The sequence below is a fragment of the Oncorhynchus clarkii genome, chromosome 17, assembly GCF_045791955.1.
Source record: "Oncorhynchus clarkii lewisi isolate Uvic-CL-2024 chromosome 17, UVic_Ocla_1.0, whole genome shotgun sequence".
NCBI classification, from domain to species: domain Eukaryota; kingdom Metazoa; phylum Chordata; class Actinopteri; order Salmoniformes; family Salmonidae; genus Oncorhynchus; species Oncorhynchus clarkii.
Window position 1 is genome coordinate 65300761 of NC_092163.1, and position 19144 is coordinate 65319904.

At 42.1% G+C, this 19144-nt stretch overlaps 1 protein-coding gene across 1 annotated transcript; it reads right to left on the minus strand.

Moving 5' to 3' along the window:
- Positions 1-6973: 6973 nt before the first annotated feature.
- On the minus strand, positions 6974-13957 carry LOC139369882 (histone-lysine N-methyltransferase SETMAR-like). Its single transcript, XM_071109164.1, has 2 exons — positions 13774-13957; positions 6974-11276 (listed from the first exon to the last, which is right to left on the minus strand). Exons 1-2 carry the CDS (start codon positions 13876-13878, stop codon positions 10467-10469), a joined length of 915 nt encoding a protein of 304 aa, XP_070965265.1. The 5' UTR covers positions 13879-13957; the 3' UTR covers positions 6974-10466.
- Between the last annotated feature and the right edge of the window lie 5187 nt (positions 13958-19144).

Here is a 19144-nt window from a genome sequence, read left to right on the forward strand (position 1 = left end):
CTGTACTGTGTAGTGGTGTCCACAGATTGCATATCCGCTTTCACTGGACATCTAAATAGATTTTGAAAGCTATCAGAAATAAACAGCACAACGTGGAAGCGTCAATTATCACTTAGCAACGGCTAGGGAGGAGAAAGTGGGCTCTAGGAATGTTCAGACAGAAACCGCATCCCACTGTGCACAGATGTCAATTCAATGTCTATTAAAATCAAATCAAATCAAATCAAATGTATTGGTCACATACACGTGTTTAGCAGATGTTATTGCGGGTGTAGTGAAATGCTTGTGCTTCTAGCTCCGATGGAATACAGTATATACATATGAGATAGGTGATGCAATATTTACACACAATTAAAGTGACTAAGATACCATAGAACAGTATAGAGTACAGTTTATACATATGAGATGAGTAATGCAAGATACGAAGACATTATTAAAGTGGCTAGTGATCCATTTCTAAAAGTGGCCAGTGATTCGTAATCTATGTCTATAGGCAGTCACCTCTGATGTGCTAGTGATGGCTGTTTCCACATTGGTTCAACATCATTTAATTGAAATTACGTGGAAACAACGTTGATTCAACCAGTGTGTGCCCACTGGGATTTGCCCAATTCTCTATATGGCTCTGGGTCCACTTTCTCATCTGGTCTGTGATATTCTCAATACTATATTATTACCATGTATTTAAGCACCCACACACACACATAGACTCACAGACACAGCCACAGACACAGCCACAGAAACAGACACAGCCACACAGCTCAGTTTCTTCACATCTTGTTGATAGATCATGTTACTTTGAGAACTGCAAGTTCTAAAGGGATGATGAGTAATGTTCAGCTTCTGTGCATCTATTAACATATGAGAGCTTCCTTCCACATCCACCGTACACTCTGATTTCGATTAGTGCACAATAAGGAGGCCATTGAGAGGCCTTTGAGATGTAAATAGTTGCAGATCGCTCTGTAATACATTTTGTAGTTGATGCTTTGAAGTTCATTTAAATGCTGTGTGGTAGACCTTACTGTAGCATCACTTTGATCTGTGTGACCCAAATGCATTGGGAGTGTCATGTAACACCAGATCACTTTGACACATTTGAAAGCATGATGGGAGGAACACTCCTGAAGGGACCCAAATGGCACCTGCTGTCTCTTCGCACACTGCAGGGTGTACTCGAGTTGCTACACTGCAGGGCATTCTCGAGTTGCTACACTGCAAGGTGTACTCGAGTTAGTACACTGCAGGGTGTTCTTGAGTTGCTACACTGCAGGGTGTACTCGAGTTGCTACACTGCAGGGTGTACTCGAGTTGCTACACTGCAGGGTGTACTCGAGTTGCTACACTGAAGGGTGTACTCCAGTTGCTACACTGCAGGGTGTTCTCGAGTTGCTACACTGCAGGGTGTTCTCGAGTTGCTACACTGCAGGGTGTACTCGAGTTGCTACACTGCAGGGTGTTCTCGAGTTGCTACACTGCAGGGTGTACTCAAGTTGCTACACTGCAGGGTGTACTCAAGTTGCTACACTGCAGGGTGTACTCAAGTTGCTACACAGCAGGGTGTACTCGAGTTGCTACACTGCAGGGTGTTCTCGAGTTGCTACACTGCAGGGTGTACTCAAGTTGCTACAGTGCAGGGTGTACTCGAGTTGCTACACTGCAGGGTGTTCTCGAGTTGCTACGCTGCATTATGAAAATGTATTATTCATCACAAAAATACGTAAGTTGGTCACACTTGGTCCACCTATTACCTTTCCCCTGGAAGTATTTCTCCTTTGAGCACCAATAATCAAGGAAGTGCAATTGCAGTGTTGTTTAAGTGCTAATGCCCGAGAAGCCAGTGTTTGGAAGATATATTGGCACGGGTGCTGTTAGGCCCGAGACGAAGGCGAGGGCTGGCAAACCGTGTCAATATATCCTCCAAACACCAGCTTCGAGGGCATTATCACTTTTATACCAAAATATTCAAATAATGATTGACATATTTTAATATAAAAAACATTATTTTGATTAATTTATTCATAGAATTTCATCCTTCCACAAGATATAGTCCCGACACAAATCTAGGGTTGGTACTCAAGCCGGCTGGTTGTTCGTTCTATTGGTTCGCTAGAGACGCGACCCAGCCGTTCAGTCTTTTTGTTCTGTATCTGTGGAAGCAACCCATTCGTTCATTCTAAATGTTCCATTGCCATACTGGCTGGCATCGTTCTTATCCCTTGCTTGCTAGCTAGCCAACTATGGCTAACTTACAGTGACGTCATAAAGTGAAGCCAGAATAACAGCCAAGTAGCTGCATTTGCATTTGTTTGAAGTTGTGTTCTCGAGACATTTCATTTGGATACATCCATAACAATGACCTATTGAGGAGCGATTTCGCCTGGCATAGAAAATGAGCTCACTAGTACTGTTGTTCAGAGGAGCTAGCTAACAACACAGCTAACACTCCAAACTGAAGCTGGAAAGACTGCAAACTAGCTGATTCCAAGAACACAGGATGAGATGTTACTATCCTTTGTGCAAGCACTTCCAAGAGTTAATGAACAGTGAGCCTGGTGAAATTTGGGGAGCGCATCGTCAGTAGTGTACCTTTGGTTGCTAGGGTGTTTCGGCCTTTCACACTATACACCCTCCTCAAAGGCGGCCAGCGACAGGGTGAACCATCCTACACTTGCGTCCCATTCCCAATTAGTCATAGGAGTTGCCTTGCTGTTGATAGCCAACATCCCAAAAGAAAGACTGCAAACTTAAGTTTGGTTTACCTTTTTTCAATTGACATTTCCTTGTATATATCCATAAAAATTATAAGAGCTGATTCATGATTTCGACTGGTTGAGAAACGCTGCCTCCCTGTCTGTCTCATCCCGACTCCCGACACGTTCATTACAATGGGACAGCTGGAGATCGAATTTGAATATTGAAACAATGTCGGAGATGTCGCAAATGTCGGAGAAAAAGACCCAGACAGCAAGGTGTATACAAATCTCCGCTGTTGAAAACTAAATGTTAGTCGAAAAGAAATGTGAGATAATGTCTAGATGCTTTTTATAGTAGAGATCAAGTTTATAAATTGTTTGGCTGGGCTGATGAGACAGTGGATTGCACAGTCAGGTGGAATAGAGTAAATCGGCATTTTAACATCATACTGTAGATTTAGCCAGTGGTGACTTGTGGATTAGACACCGGCTGGAATGCGTCTTTAACCAATCAGCATTTAGGATTAGACCCACCCGTTGTATAATGTTAATTGTAAATTGGATGAGGGAGCCCTGAATGCTGATTGGCTGAATGCCATGGTATATCAGACAGTATACAACAGGTATGGCTAAAGATGTATTTTTACCCTTCTATTAGGTTGGTAACCAGTTTATAACATCAATAAGGCACCTCTGGGGTTTGTGGTACATGGCCAACATACCACGGCTACGCGGCACTTTGCGTTGCGTTGTAGTTAAGAACAGCCCTTAGCCGTGGTATATTGACCACATACCACACCCCCTCGAGGCTTATTGCTTAAATAAGGCCTTTTATCAAGAGAGCAGTCAGCCTTGTTTCTAATAAGAATCATATGGTTATAAGCATACAAAGGAATAGGGATATTTGGTAGTGTTTGCTTTATCCAGAGAGTTATTCTTCCCACAGCTAAACTAAAACAACAAACTGCTCAGACATCGAGATAGATTATTTTATCAGTAAACGGTCAGAGACAGGGAGCTTAGCGACAGTGACAAAGCCAGAAACACTGACAGTCTGGCTTGTGGTGGATATGGCCTTTAGTACTCTGGGACATGTGTCTGTTTCTGATAGGATTTTCTATTCCTTTCTGTTCTCACACAGAAAAGACTGCAACAACTACTTAATGCACAGAATGTTAAACAGAGAGTGGGATGACTAAATGCATTCCCCATGTGTGTGGGTGTATGTGAGTTTTGAGGGAATGTGCAGTATATGTGTACGTGAATGCTTGTGTGTGTGTTTTCAGTTTTAGAACCACTGTGTCTGACTGATCCGGCCTGATGCCATTCCTCTGCCAACGTTGTGTGTGGGTGTAAATGTACAGGTAAATGCCAAAATAATGGAAACACTAGAAATGTAAGTAATTGAAGGATAATGTACAAAGTGTATTGAAAGCAGGTGCTTCCACACACAGGTGTGATTCCTGAGTTAATTAAGTAATTCACATCCTATCATTCTTAGGGTAATGTATACAAATTCTTAGGGTAATGTATACAAAAAAAATATACAAAACAACTATATGGAAAGACATGGTAATGGATATGAAGAGGGAGCAATGCACTAACACAAGGATGTGTTAGCTTCTCACCGTCTCCTGTATCTGGTACAGTGAACCATGACACTGCTGGGTGCAATGACTCCAGAGACAGTTCCTCTCTCCTCCATTCCTCAGATTTAACATTGCACTACCTTTCTCTAGCTTCTGTGTATGCAAGCTGGGTCAAACCTTCTGTTTTTCAGAATGTGCCAGGTTTCAAGTTCAGTAATCCACTATATCCTGTCTTCTCCATGTTCTGCTCTACTGATGGGGCTTTTTGGCATGAGTTAGTTTTTGTGACGATGTGAAGCTTACACTACACAGTGAATGTAACAGAGCCGATCAGGTTAGACCCAGGAAAGGCTCTTCAAACACAGAAATATTCATTTCATCAGGGTGTTGTACTTTTGACCCTAACCCTCTACCAGAGAACCACTTTAATTTTGCTCCCCTGACAGGCGAGACACATAACTGTCAACAGTCTCTATGCTGCTTTCCCCATGCAGCTCGTTCCATCTATGACGTGTGGTGTGCAGACTATGAATCAGCTCTTTCTTCAGAGGAGCCGCTGCATGTTCAAAGCTAATGGAGTTTACCAGACTGGAGCAGCCAGCCCCATACACCTCTGTTATGAACCATGTGGTTCAGATCCCAGTGAGACAGAACAAGGCTGGTTGGTCTATCTATCTCAGAAGTGCCCCCCCCCCCTCTACATTACACTATAAGCCATGCCTGCATTGGAGTACTGAGCTCTCTGAAAGCAACTTCCTTTCCTCCCTTCATTTGCATCCCATCAAGTCAACCAAGCCGGAAATGTAAAAATAAATGCCAGATGAAGTAGAATAACCCCATTGATAACATCGGATGTTTCAAATGCTATTGGCTAGAATGTGTCGTAGGACAGCAGCCTGCGGACAGACAGGTTTCTGGGTTTGGTTGCATGAAGACGCGAGTGACAGAAACAGGACAAAAGTTGCTATGAGGATGTTGGGAGAAAAAAAGAACCCTTGTAATTGGAGTTGAGACCAGATGACAATTTAGGATACATATATTTTTTATGCCCAACAGATTCAAGATTGAATCTTGAAAAGCGGTTGCTTTTCAAATGTCTAGTGACACAGCACGTTCTCGTGAATTTCACTGCCCTCTCCTCTCTTCAGAGTACAGGTCTAGGGTTCAGTTTCACTTGGGTCTTGTTGTCAAAAGAACAGGAACTGATGCTGTGCCCTACAGGGTAGAGTTCTTCCTCACTAAAAATAAAATACAATTATGCCGGTATAATGGCTTCGCTATCCCCTACGGAAACATGCTTATTAAACCAGCTATAGAGACATTCTAATTAGGCCTACTGGTTTGTGCTATTATTTCTGTTGCTGCTCTCAAAGTGTGAAAAATGATTTTCACATCATGGATTTTCCTACACATTATTCTTTGCAGGCATTTAGAATTGACTTGCATCTTTGGTAAAAGGTAATACACAGCCCATCACTTCAAGGGTGACATAATAAATGCTTGATATCATGGGACATTCATTCTGCTCATGTGTACAGTATATTGTCATACCATCCACTCATACGCATTTTGTAGACCAAAATACTAATGTCTCTTCACCCCATGCTCTTGATTTCAGCATAATAGAGATGAACTAGAACATATTGTCTACCAGGTGGTGTTTGCCTCAGATTGTCAGCATTTAAATTAGTGGACCTAAAAATGGAAGAGTGTGATTCTCCACATTTCAAGTGCGTGATGACTGCACCAACGAGCCCCTCCTTTGAACAAGGTGAACATCTAGAAAGCAATTCAGGGGTGATGATCAACTCACCTATTTAACCCATAGAACCAGATCCTCCTTTAACAGCAGGTAATTCATTTAGACCCAGTCAGCCGACTAACCAGACAGAGCTACAGCCTCACTGACAAGCTTTCACTGTCATGCTTATACATACTAACGTTACATATGTTCAGTATCTGTTGTACTGTCCCAATGTACATATGTTTCCATGAATATACAGTAGACAATCCATCTACCAAAACAGGGACAATTCAAGGCACTGGAATGTGTGAAAACATCACACAAAGATGTTCCAGTCAAACACCAAATGTGTTGTATTATCAGAGATTGTCACGGACTGTGGTGAGAGAGAGAACACTGGTAATAGGATTGTTACATCTTTGAGAGAAAACACAAATGTTTCGATGATACACGATTTTGTCAAATTTCTCTATACAAATATCTACAAAACAACTCCAAAGCCCTGAAACACTACTAACTATTGTCTTGAAATTAGATTTTTTATTCTCCCAGCTGTGGCTCCAACAGATCTATTTTTATCTGTGTTGACTCGATAAAAAAAAAATTGGCCCCAAGTTTGGTGGCAATGACATCTGTTCCCTCATTAGAGAGGTGCTCCACTTCAGAGATGACAGGCTGCCAGGCCTTATTACTACACTGGTGATTCATCCTGAAATAGACTCTACACTCGCTTCTTGTTGTCTCTATCACGTTAAAGTCATATTGGCAGCCCTTTATGTACCTAGCATCAGTGGAAAACAAGGCACTGCAATGGCCAGTTAAGAGCTGTAAAATGTGGAAAGATTGTGTCATTGGACACTCACACAAAAGAAAGTGTCCAGAAAGTGTACCACCACAACACTGGCTTCAAAATTCTGCTGATTATATGTATGGAGCTCACTATGGCAAGTCAAGTTTTTATTTTCAAGACAAACTACTAGATCAACCAGTACTATGCATCTAGGACAATAGCACATTCTCCCTGAACTCCATGCTCATTTTAGATGAAGAATTGAGCAAAACATTTGTCCCTATACATTTTTCTTGAGGTCAAAGAGAGTTAAAATGGTACAGGTATGACCTACTGTATATTGTAGACAGAAGGACAATACCCAGCTAGCACATAACGTTCTGAGAACCATATGTTTCTTAGAGCTTGGTGAGAGCGTGGTTGTCCTATGGTTATTTAGCATACAACCTTCCCATAATGTTTCCTACAGGTTTCCTCATGGTTCTATTTAAAGTAATGTTCTCAGATTATTCAGAGAACGTTAAGAAACAACTTTCTTCTGTAGTAATTTCAGTATTTCAGCATAACATTTCTGCAGGTTTCCTCATGTTTCTATTTAAAGTCATATTCTCAAGATCATTAAGAGAACGCTAAAAAACAACATTCTTCTGTGGGAACAGTACTTCAGAGTAACGTTTTCTGCAGGTTTCCGCATGGTTCTATTTAAAGTCATGTGCTCAGAACATTAAGGAAACTTTCCATAAAAAAACACAAGAAAACATTAGTAATGTTGAAAGAAAATTATAAAAATGTTATTTAAAAACATATACATTCCGTTCTCAGCATCAACAAAACTATCTCTATCCTCTATCTCGTTAAGTGTGTTCAGGTGTCATCTTAATGAGTGCTTGTTTCCTTTGAAATTGAGTCTGTTTAAATAGACTAAAATGAACAGTTTGTATGAGTTTAAAAAAACATGGCACACTAGCTCCATCCTGGTGGCGCAGTGGACTAATTCCCTGGATAGAGAGTAGAAGACCATAGGTTTGAATCTCACTGATGTCATAGAACAACAAAACATTTTATCTGTTTGCATGATTAATGACTAAACAAATGAATTCCCATGTGTCCTCTCTGTGCTTGGAGTTCAAAACAGTTAACCTAAGCTAGCAGTGTTAATAAAATTCTTATTGAAACAATTTCAAAGAACGTAATTTAATTAGCTTCAAATAAAATGTAATTTCCGATCTCAGAACGTTAACAAAGCCTCCCAGGAAAACTTTCAGGGAAAACGTTCATAGCAAAACGTTCACAGAACCTCCCTGCAACCTAACAATTAACATTCCCAGAACAGGCGAAATTTAGAAAACGTTCAGTTTAAAGGTCAGGAAACGTATGGCTTCGTAACCAGAACAAATGGGAAAACAAAAACATACATTCCCACAACTTCCAAGGAATCAAATGTGCTAGCTGGGTATAACCTCACTGTAGTCTACAATAAATGTCTGTCCCTTTTAAGTGTTGTGACTAGTGTGACTGTCACCAGGGCTGTGCTCTAGCAGCTGACCACTGTAATCACCAGGACGAAGTTCATATCATGTGGTTAACTGCTGGTTGCTAGATGACTGTCCTGGGAATGAGGCACTGAGTTCCAGCTCCAGTCCTGAACAGTTTGTGTGGAACACTGCCTGCCTGCACCATGCCTACAACCGGTGACTGCAGATGTAAATTAGCTGTCAGCTCAATCTGGTGCAACACATCACTTCTCATACAATGAGACGTATGTTTTGTTGTACATTGTCCATCTCAAATAAACGTAATAAATAAATAATCCTTGGTGTCCAATCACCTGTCCAAAATAGCTGTCACCTGCTAACACATACCAACCAGACCTCTACCTTGATTAAAGCAAAATGTCACTGGTCAAAGGTGTTTCTGTGATATACAGTGCCATCTGCGATAGGAGTGGGATGACAGCAGAAGGGTTGCCATGGAACATTTGGACCATAACCAAACATAACTAAACAAATAGAGCAAAGGGAACCCTCATACTAGCTGATAAAAATCTAGGTTGATGCATTAAAGTTCATCTCTCTCTCTAACAAAGAAAAACAAATCCACCTGATGGTTAACTCTGATTGGCTTAGGCCTTCCATCTCCAAACCATGGTAGAGAGGATGGGTGCATTCATTTCAGCTCGTATGGTGCCTCGGCTGGGCAAAGATTTACTTCAGGACCAATAGGACGGTCTAAAATGTGCCAATTCCGCCAACCCTTTGTCCTGGGTGAAGTAAAATGAGTCCACCCAGTGGTTGAGCCACGCTGCTCTCCTCCGTCCCCCAACGTGACTGGAGTGCTGGTCTTATTTCTGGATGGAACACACCACGGTCTCTGTGCTAATTAACCTAGATGTGGATATTAATAAGCAGCTGGGATGAAAGCGGGTCTAGACTGAAAGTGGGGCAGTTTGAGAGGAGGGGCTTGATTTAAGAATGGTCACAGTAAAGCAGGACACCTTGGCCCCTCCCGTGGCAGGGGAATAAGACCCGTTACTATATTAAAATACCCTCCGGCCCTTCTTAATTGCTCACACCTCTGGAGATTATTGGCTCCAATGAAGAGCTGAAGATACCTTCAGGAGGACACTGTGTTGAAAGACCACAGAGATATTTGTAAAGTTGAGGGATGGAGACAAGATACCACCAACGTGTATGCTATATATCTTTTAAGGTTAAATGGATGTCTTTTGAGAGAGAAATGTCTTTGCATACAACATTGTTGTGCCAATCTATGAGCACATATGATTCTTATAAGTATACAAAACCCTACAAAGCCAGGCCCGTCTTTTGCTGTAGTCAATATCAGTCAGTGCATAGTTAATATAAAGACCTGCTAGATGAATCTGCTGTCAGTGAGATATGGGGCGAGGGCTTATATATAGGCCACTTGTGGACTGAAGTGTTTTGATAGCTAGGTCTGGTGGGACGTGCCCCACATAGCACAAGTACTCTCTGACAGAGAGAGCTTTTAGCTGGTCTGCACAACACAGATGAAGTTTATACTTTGTGATAGAAATGCTGTATCTTTATATCAGATCAGCGATGCCATCCAACAGAAAGAGGGTGGGGACAGTGAGATAGTGGGCAGTCGTGACAGAAAAGTGGGTCATCATAAATGGCACCCTGGCACTTGTTATGGTAAACAGCTGAGAGTTGGGGCTGTATCCACTCTAAAATTGATAGAGAGCTACTGACCATCAATTACATTTTAACCATGTTTTGAAACTATACCATGTTTGTTTAGAATTACAAACAGGCTTATAGTTTGGGTTCTGATGGGTTAAGACAGTTGAACTAAGCTCATGAGCCCTATATAATCAATGACAGTATGAATTCAAAATGGATGCACCAATCCCAGATTTCCCCTTTATTCTAGATGGAGGCACCAATCCCAGATTTCATCTTTAAGCCAGATGGATGCCACACTGGTAAGCATAGGATGAATACCTCAGAAGCCTGTGTTAGTGATTCAAAAGAGAGTTGTATTCAAGAGAAAAAACAAAAAAAGGGTTCAGTGCAAAGTGTCTCTCCTTTCCAGTACAACATGATCACTTCAAATAACAAAACATCAATGTATAAACATTTACCAAATAAATGCATCCCTCTAATCTAATTGTTGAGAACAGATAAATCCAGTGGCAGAAATTGGGAACAGTTCTGGGCACCACAGTGGCATGGTTTCCTCTGGAGGGTACCTGTCTCACTGGCCTCTGTCCCAGGGTCACTCTGGACCAACCTCTCCACAGAGGGTGTATTGCTATAGCCCCCTGAGTAGTCAAATGTGAGCTCCTCCTGAGGGGAAATGTCCCTGCCAGCAAACAGGGCCAGCCTGGGCACCAGGGAGTGCACCCGGACAGGCACCATGAACAGGTTGGGTTGGCAGGAGTGGTTCAGAAAACGCCCCACATTCCCAACCACAGTTGGGTCCACAAAGGTCTCACTGACCGGGCCCTGGCCAGCATACTCCCGCACAGCAATTATGTAGTTGTTGTCCTCAAGCCCCTGAGCAAGCTGTCTGCGTCTGGCCTCCTCAAAGCCAATCACCTCCCCGGCATACTCACACACAAAGGTTCCACAGGGGATGGGCTCCAGCGCTCGCATGCCCCAGCCTCTGTCCTCTGTGGGGTAGACACACAACTTGAGCCCCAGGCCTCTCTGGACCACCCGGTTACAGCAGGCCTCACTACAGCCACACAAGGCGTTACACTCAAACACAGGCCTGCAGTAACCAGTCTCCGTATCCCCCTGGTCTTGGAGTCGGCCATGGCTGTCGTACGTTTGTCTGCATGTCTGTCCGTAAGTCTGCAGGCAGGAGCAGCTCTCTCTAAGGCAGGAGTGGGCGTAGCAGGAGCATCCAGGAAGAGTCAACTCACTGGGGTCTATGTCACATCCCGGCCCCTGGATGTTCTCTGGAGAATACTGAAACCAAGGAGACAGATGGAGGGGATTTTTATCAGATACAAAGGTAATCAGACCAATTAAAAAAATAAAAATAGAAACCCACTCAAGATATTAGGCTCTGGGGGATTTCACTTGTTTAGAGGACATAGTTTATTCAATCACACATAGAAGCTATGTTTTTTCTTCCCTGTAATATCATCCAATCCTGCATAGCTATGTTCCTTTTAACATGTAAGGAGATTGTAAAGTGGTGCAGTTCCGAAGGTTCAGTAGTTACAATAGCCTATTTCAGATTCTCTCTATTTCACCCAGACAGTCCAAGTGGTGGCCAGGGATGATATTGTGCTGCCACCAGCTGGCAGAAAACAGTTTAGACAGCCTGAATGAAGAACTACAGCTGTTCTTTATACCGGTGTCTACAGCAGGGGTGTCAAACAAATTTTGCCCTGGGGACCGCATTTGTTCTTCAATGAGGTCCGGAGAGCCACACTGAAAATTTGTTATAAATTATTTCATTGCCATTAGAATTTGCAAAAGATTGTCCTCTAGCCATTGTATTTGAAATTTGCAATACTCCCTGACTATCTAATTTCAATTTAGGTGATTATTAGTGAGCTGGACAGTCAAGTAACTGTATAAATGTAGGCCCATTATCATTACCACACAGTTTCCAATGGGTTTCATTGGTTTTAAACAGTGGAGGATCCTCAGAAGAGGAAGTGGAGGACCATCCTCCTCAGTGAATTTCATAAAAATAAAATAAACATTAAAAAAGTGATCCTTTTTAGATGAAACTATACTAAATATAATTAAGTCACCAAATAATTGATTAAAACACACTATTTTGCAAAGAAGGTCTACAGTAGCCTCCACAGCACTCTGTAGCACCATGGTGTAGCCCGTGCAGCTAGCTTTTGTCCTCCTCTCTGTACATTGACTTCAATACAAAACTTAGGAGGATTGTGGATCTCACCCCCTTCCATAGACTTGCACAGTAATTATGAACTTCTGGAGGATGTCCTCCAACCTATCAGAGCTCTTGCAGCATGAACTGACATGTTGTCCACCCAATCAAAAGGATCAGAGAATGAATCTAGTACTGAAAGCATAAGCTACTGCTAGCTAGCACTACAGTGCATAACATGTGGTGAGTAGTTGCCTCAAAGAGAGATAAAGACAATAGTTTAACAGTTTTGAAAAAATGTATTTCTTCCAAAATGAAGGAGAAGCAAGAGAGAAATAGAGACTTTTTTTCGTTTTTTTTTCACTTTCAGTTTCATTGACTTAACTAGCAAATGAAGCTAGCTAGTTCAGCCTACTGAAACACCCTGCTCAAACAGAGGGATGCTATGTTAGCTAGCTGGCTATGACATCAAACACAACACTGGAACTCTTCCAACTCAAGGTAAGCTTCTGGTTTTACAAATGTATTGCCACCGGGGCCCACCGGTGTAACTGCTTACTGACTGTACACTAACATTACTGCATTATTGTAGCGGGTATACTAACGAGTTAATTAGATTAGCTATGCTGACTATGACGTTACTTTAGCAAATATGGTGACAACGATGTAGGCTGTATGTAGCGGTTTGGCTTGGAATGTTTTTTTTTTGTTGCCTGGTCACATACTGCTGATGTGTTGTGTATTGAAGTCCACAAGGGAAGGGAAGAGGTGAGAGGAGGAGAGCACATGCGAGAAGTAATACTATGAACGTGAAATGTGTTTACGTGTGATATGGAGTGTATTCATTCCGCTGATTCTGTTGAAAAATGTTTCTTAAATAGAAGCAAATGGAACACAATGGGGATAAACATACCTACATTTGTCCAATAGAAACTCTTGTTTGCAACTTTTGGACTAATGATTACACCCTATATCAGCTACATGCAGGCAAGAGTGTGCAAGGCGGTATTGAATGTCACCGTCAGTGTGTCACCTATGTTATAAACTTTAATTCATAGGCTAGGTTGTAGCAACCTCATGATGGGTATAGAGAAAATGTTAGTATCATGTAGTAGCCTAAACCTATCGCTGTTACATTGAACTGGGTGAATGGAAGATGAATGACAGTCATCCTTACGCTATAATAGAAAGAAGGCCATGCTCATTAAAAAAAAACGTCCTCCCTCATCTTAATCGGCACTGACCGCAACTGATTTTAGGTCCTCGACCAGACATGATGTTGCTAATTCTAAGAAAACATTTCTAAATGTTCATATTGCAAAGAAATTAGGTTGTTGCACATTTTGTTATTTCCCCCCGAATAAAGAAAACTGCTACTTCATTGACTTCAACATGGTTCTCATCAGAGCATTGTTTACAAGCACCAATGCAAGAAGATGCAATAGTTTCATTATCACAGTGTAGCATAGGCCAAGTAACTATGGTGTATCCATATAAACAATTACACACGTGGAATAATGGTGCCTAACTATTTCTAAGTTAGATTGCTGGCTCGTTGTATTGGCATGGGCTAACCAGTCAGCTACGACTAGCTACAATAAAGCATTTTACCTGAAATTCAGAATATTCTTCTTTGCTGACATTACCCTCTCGTAAAACTGGAACATTTTCGAGACCCTTGCACAAATACTCATCAAAAACCTTTATTATACTCATATTTTCTCGCTAAATGTTCAGCTCTCAAATTTAGCAAGCTAGAGAAACATGTCAACCGAGAAAAGACACTACAACACTCAAAGAGACGCTTCCGGAAAGTCTAGTGTGAATGTTTTACAATGTCGCCGCCTAGCGGCCTTGGAGCACAATCTCACTATGCATTTATGCAATTTTTGCGGTATGTGGCGCTGTGAGACTTGGCAAAGATACCCAGGTACAGTCATCGCGTAATGAATCACGGTAGGCCATTGTTATCGAGCTAATAAAACATGGCCATAGGAGGGAAACGTGCACTGTGGTTCCCACATCATATGAGCACAAACACATTAGTTTGAACCCAGCTGGAGAGTGATGGGGACAACCTGACATATGCGTGAATGAGGAGCAAGGACCTTCCCTTCCTCTCAAATCAAATCAATTTTATGTGTCACATGAGCCAAATTAACTGCTTACATACAAGCCCTTAACCAACAATGCAGTTTTGAGAAAATAGAGTTTAAAAAAATATTTACTAAATAAACTAAAGTAAAAATTAAAGTAAAGTAAAAAAAACAAAGTAAAAAAAGTGACGCTGCATAGATAATAAACAGCAAGTAGCAGCAGTGCAAAAACAAAGGAAGGGGGTCAATGTAAATAGTCCGGGTGACCATTTGACTAATTGTTCAGCAGTCTTATGGCTTGGGGGTAGAAGCTGTTAAGGAGCCTTTTGGACCTAGACTTTACACTCTGGTACCGCTTGACGTGCGGTAGCAGAGAGAACACTCTATGTCTTGGGTGACTGGATTCTTTGACCATTTTTGGGACCTTCCTCTGACACCACCTAGTATATAGGTCCTGGATGTCAGGAAGCTTGGCTCCAGTGATGTACTGGACCGTACGCACTATCCTTTGTAGCGCCTTACGATCGGATGCCAGGCAGTGATGCAAGCAGTCAGGATGCAACAGGTTGACCAGTGTTACCTTGGAGATAATGACACACCAAATGAACAACATTGGAAGCAACCCTGCCGTCCTGCCAGTGAGTGACATCATCCATCCTGTAATGATGGGGTTTGGGAGCATCACGCTCCATCTGTTCCTCAGACCCATGGGGAGGGGATAGGAAATTAAGAAGGAAAGTCGTGATTCCAGGCTTCTGTTTACCTTCTTCCTCAGTCACTATCCTGTCCAATATGGTGTGATACTGCTGGGAGAGATACTGCCTGGCCTTAAAACAAACAATGCGGTCATCAGGATTTCCTTTAAGTTCGCTTTTTGTACAAAGGCATAGATGTTGGACAGGATGCAGAATTTTTTTTTATTTTCAGGGGAGTCATTTTGGCAGTTTTCAGCTATATCCGTACCATGGCATGATGTTGTTTCCATGTTGTCATACATAATAAATGCAGAGGTTTGGACTCAAGTGGCTGAAGGAAGCAGATGGAGAGAGGTCACATTGCAACATTGCTGGCTGGCATCTCAGCTGCACACACAACTGACCGTTTGTCCTCTTCCTCTGAGAATACTCCCGCTATCCTCTCTCGTTTACAATATCCGTGTGAAAAAACTAAATTCGTGATTTTGAGTTTTACTGAATTTCTCCTGGGAATGAAATATAATGTAAACCAAATGAATGCCGTTAGGGCATTGAAGAGGACAGTAGATGCTCACCAACAAGATGACTTTTTAGGGAAACTGACTTTAGATATGGACAGAGCGTTTAAGATTATTGATGGCTGTCATGATGATTAACTGATCGATTAGCCCAGGTCTGTACAGTCAGCAAATGCAGTATATATATTTTTTTCTTATGTCCTCCAATCTTTATAAAATATTCACTTTTTCAAACTCCCATCAGCATGTTTGTCCTCTTACTGTGTGCTCCTGCCTCCCTGTCTGCTGAAAAATAAGCAAACAGTACAGGTTGAAATAGTATTATAGCTATAGTATTATAGTATAGTATTATAGCTAGACTGTATAACATTCTACCCGCACAGCTTGAAGTTTATCTCTCTGCATTCCCCGAGTGCTGCAAACTCAGTCCACACAAATACATTACATTTACCAATGGGAGTTTGCTATCCAATAAAATAGAGGGAGGTAATGTGCACTGAGAAAGAGGGAATGTGTTTTGAGTGGACTTCCCATTTGAAAATTGGTGCTAAAGTACCAGAAGTACCAGCTTGTTTTTCTTAATTAAGGTATCTATGTAATTAAAATGACTTTACATTGTCTGGCTCTCACAATAGTGCCTGACAATAAGATGAAGTACATCCCTTACCTTCTGTTCTCCTGTTGAATGAGAAGACAACATCACAGAAGACCTGGACTTTGAAGGGCATAATACATGTGGTTGGACAGCCAGTGAATCAAAACCATGATAGACCATGTCCTCTGCTTCTCTGTTGATTGACTTGGCTTCAAATTGCCAGTGATGCTGCTCTCAGCTTGTGGGGAAAGTTGCTGTGGCATGCTGCTCACTGTCTTGTTTGACTTTGGAGAACAAAAAAAAAAAACATTTCAAAGGCTACCCCCGTTTCCCTTTGTTAGCCTGAATGGGCTTGATTACTAGGACTCTGCCTGTGCCATTTCCCTGTGCTTCTCAAAGGAGCCTCCCATCACGGTTCTCCCAGTGCATAAAAGGCCACAGACCCACTGCCAATGAAACAAAGAGGAGCACAGCTTCTGGAAACAACAGAGGTTGCCAAACAAGAAGAATTGGTGAAAGGTAAGAAAGAAAGAAAACATAGAAACAAATATAGAATAATTAAACACATTAACAGACATGTAGGTAATGTACATTGACACAATGTACAAACATGTTGACAAACTTTTCCTCCCTCTCCAGTGAAGTGACATGAAGGTTGTATGTAGGTCTGTGTGTAGAATGGCTTCAGCTTGAATTTTCACGCCCTGGAGCAGGCATCCTCAGAGACTTGTCAGAAGACTTCCTCTGCTGCTAGGCAACAGCAACAGCAGCATGATTTACTCACATGACAACATTTCACAAAGCAATTAGGTAGAGTCAGGCATGGTCATCCTCCCCCCCCCCAAGGTTTGCAGTGTTTTTAAACCATCACTGTTGGAGCACAAACTCAACTGTCTATTACAGTCGCGTGAAGTCTGATGACTAAATTGTTACCCAGCTAAATACAACTGATGATGAACATTACAACAGCAACAAAACAGCCGACTGGATGTTCATACAGTAGTGGATTAGAGGACACAAGAGTCTTTCATGTTAACGCAGGGGGAACCAAGGGATTCACATGCCTGGTGTTGCAAGTCTGAACAAGCCACTGGTGAGAGACTCTCTGAAGGTGTCATGATGATATTTCTTCACAGAAAAACCCAAAAGTGACGTCTCACCCATTACTCAGCTCCCTTGTCCTCTCTTCTCTCTTCTCTTCTTCTCTTCTCTTCTGACTGCAGGTTACTGCTGCCTGCCCAGGAGGAGGAGGCCCAGGGGAAGGAGGAGAGGAGAGAGCCATTCCACAGATTTGTATCTCACAAAGATGGAGAAGAAAGGTTGAGGTCATAATAGAGAACATTCTGTTGATTTGAAAAGAATTGAACCCTTAATCTGGCTGGAATTGAAGTAATGGAGAGGGATGGACCTTGGCCTTCGGGTACTGTGGTTGAGTGTCATTCTAGAAGGATGAAGATAGGTCTGGGTGAGTGCAGAAAATAGAAGCACAGGCATTGACGTTACAGCTCAGACAATAACAAAAATAAACAATCAATAGAACATATAAATACAATATAATATATACATTCAGTTATCCTATGAAGAGGATAGAGAATGCACATTAAATACATGCTAAAATACATCTTGAATAGTTTTTTATTATATCAAACTAAATAAGTATAATTATTTTCCCATCCTATAGCCTTGAGCAATTCGCGAACAGCGTGCCCAGCCAAGCTCAAGAGTCTCCACTCCCTGAAACTCCCTGAATCCAATCGATTCATTTTCAACTTCCACTTACCCTGCTATGGATCAAAATCCATGTTACAGATGGGATATAGTAAACCTTGTTAAGTTGTGGAGAGACAAAAAAATATATTGCCTCATTTGTCGGGGTTTGAACTTAACATTGTTTTAAAGACATATTGGACTATGCTCAGTGGAATGTCAAAGGAGTCAATCCTCAGAGTAAAGTAATCTATAGCATCATTATCAACTGAACATGATGTTAGATACCCTGGAGAGATTCTATGGTTTCCCCCATCATGGAGTCCTACAGCAACTGTTTTGCTCACCATAGTTTTATTTCTGTTTACAGTAACATTGATATCTCTAAATCACTGGCAGTTGAAAAGATAACTGTGAGTGCTATTATGATGTTTAGATGTGTTCCAGACATATTTTAAAGCGAGATCGATGCACTGACAAAATAAGTCATGAAAAGTGTAGCTGACAAATGGTGATATTTGTCATCTGAGGTATTTCTCAGTGACAGAGCAGCGATGATGTCAAGGAGAGCTTCACCTCAATCCCCTGGTAATAAAACACAGACCCAGGAGCAAATTTAACTGACCTCAGACCCTTTGGAAGCTTGAAGAACGATCTGGCCTTAATGGCCCTGTACTCTTATAATATCTGCCTGGCACAGCTAGAAGAGGAATGTCCACCCCACAGAGCCTGGTTCCTCTATAGGTTTCTTCCTAGGTTCCTGCCTTTCTAGGGATTTTTTCCTAACCACAGTACTTCTACATCTGCATTTTTTGTGCTTTGGGGTTTTAGGCTCGGTTTCTGTATAAGAACTTTGTGACAACTGGTGATGTAAAAAGGGCTTTAAAGATATGTACATTTGATTTACTGATTGTTTTTTGACCTCTGTGTCCATGAGATAAAGAGAGAGAGAGAGAGAGAGAGAGAGAGTGGGAGGGGGATGGGGAGAGAGAGAGAGTGAAAGAGAGGAAGAGGAAGAGGGAGAGGGAGGGAGGGAGGGGGATGGGGAGAGAGAGAGTGAAAGAGAGGAAGAGGAAGAGGGAGGGAGGGAGGGGGACGGGGACAGAGAGAGTGAAAGAGAGGAAGAGGGAGAGGGAGAGGGAGGGAGGGGGATGGGGAGAGAGAGAGTGAAAGAGAGGAAGAGGGAGAGGGAGGGAGGGAGGGAGGGAGGGGATGGGGAGAGAGAGAGTGAAAGAGAGGAAGAGGAAGAGGGAAGGGGGGGATGGGGGAGAGATAGAGAGAGAGAATGAAAGAGAGGAAGAGAGAGAGGGAGGGGTGGATGGGGAGAGAGAGAGTGAAAGAGAGGAAGAGGGAGAGGGGGATGGGGAGAGT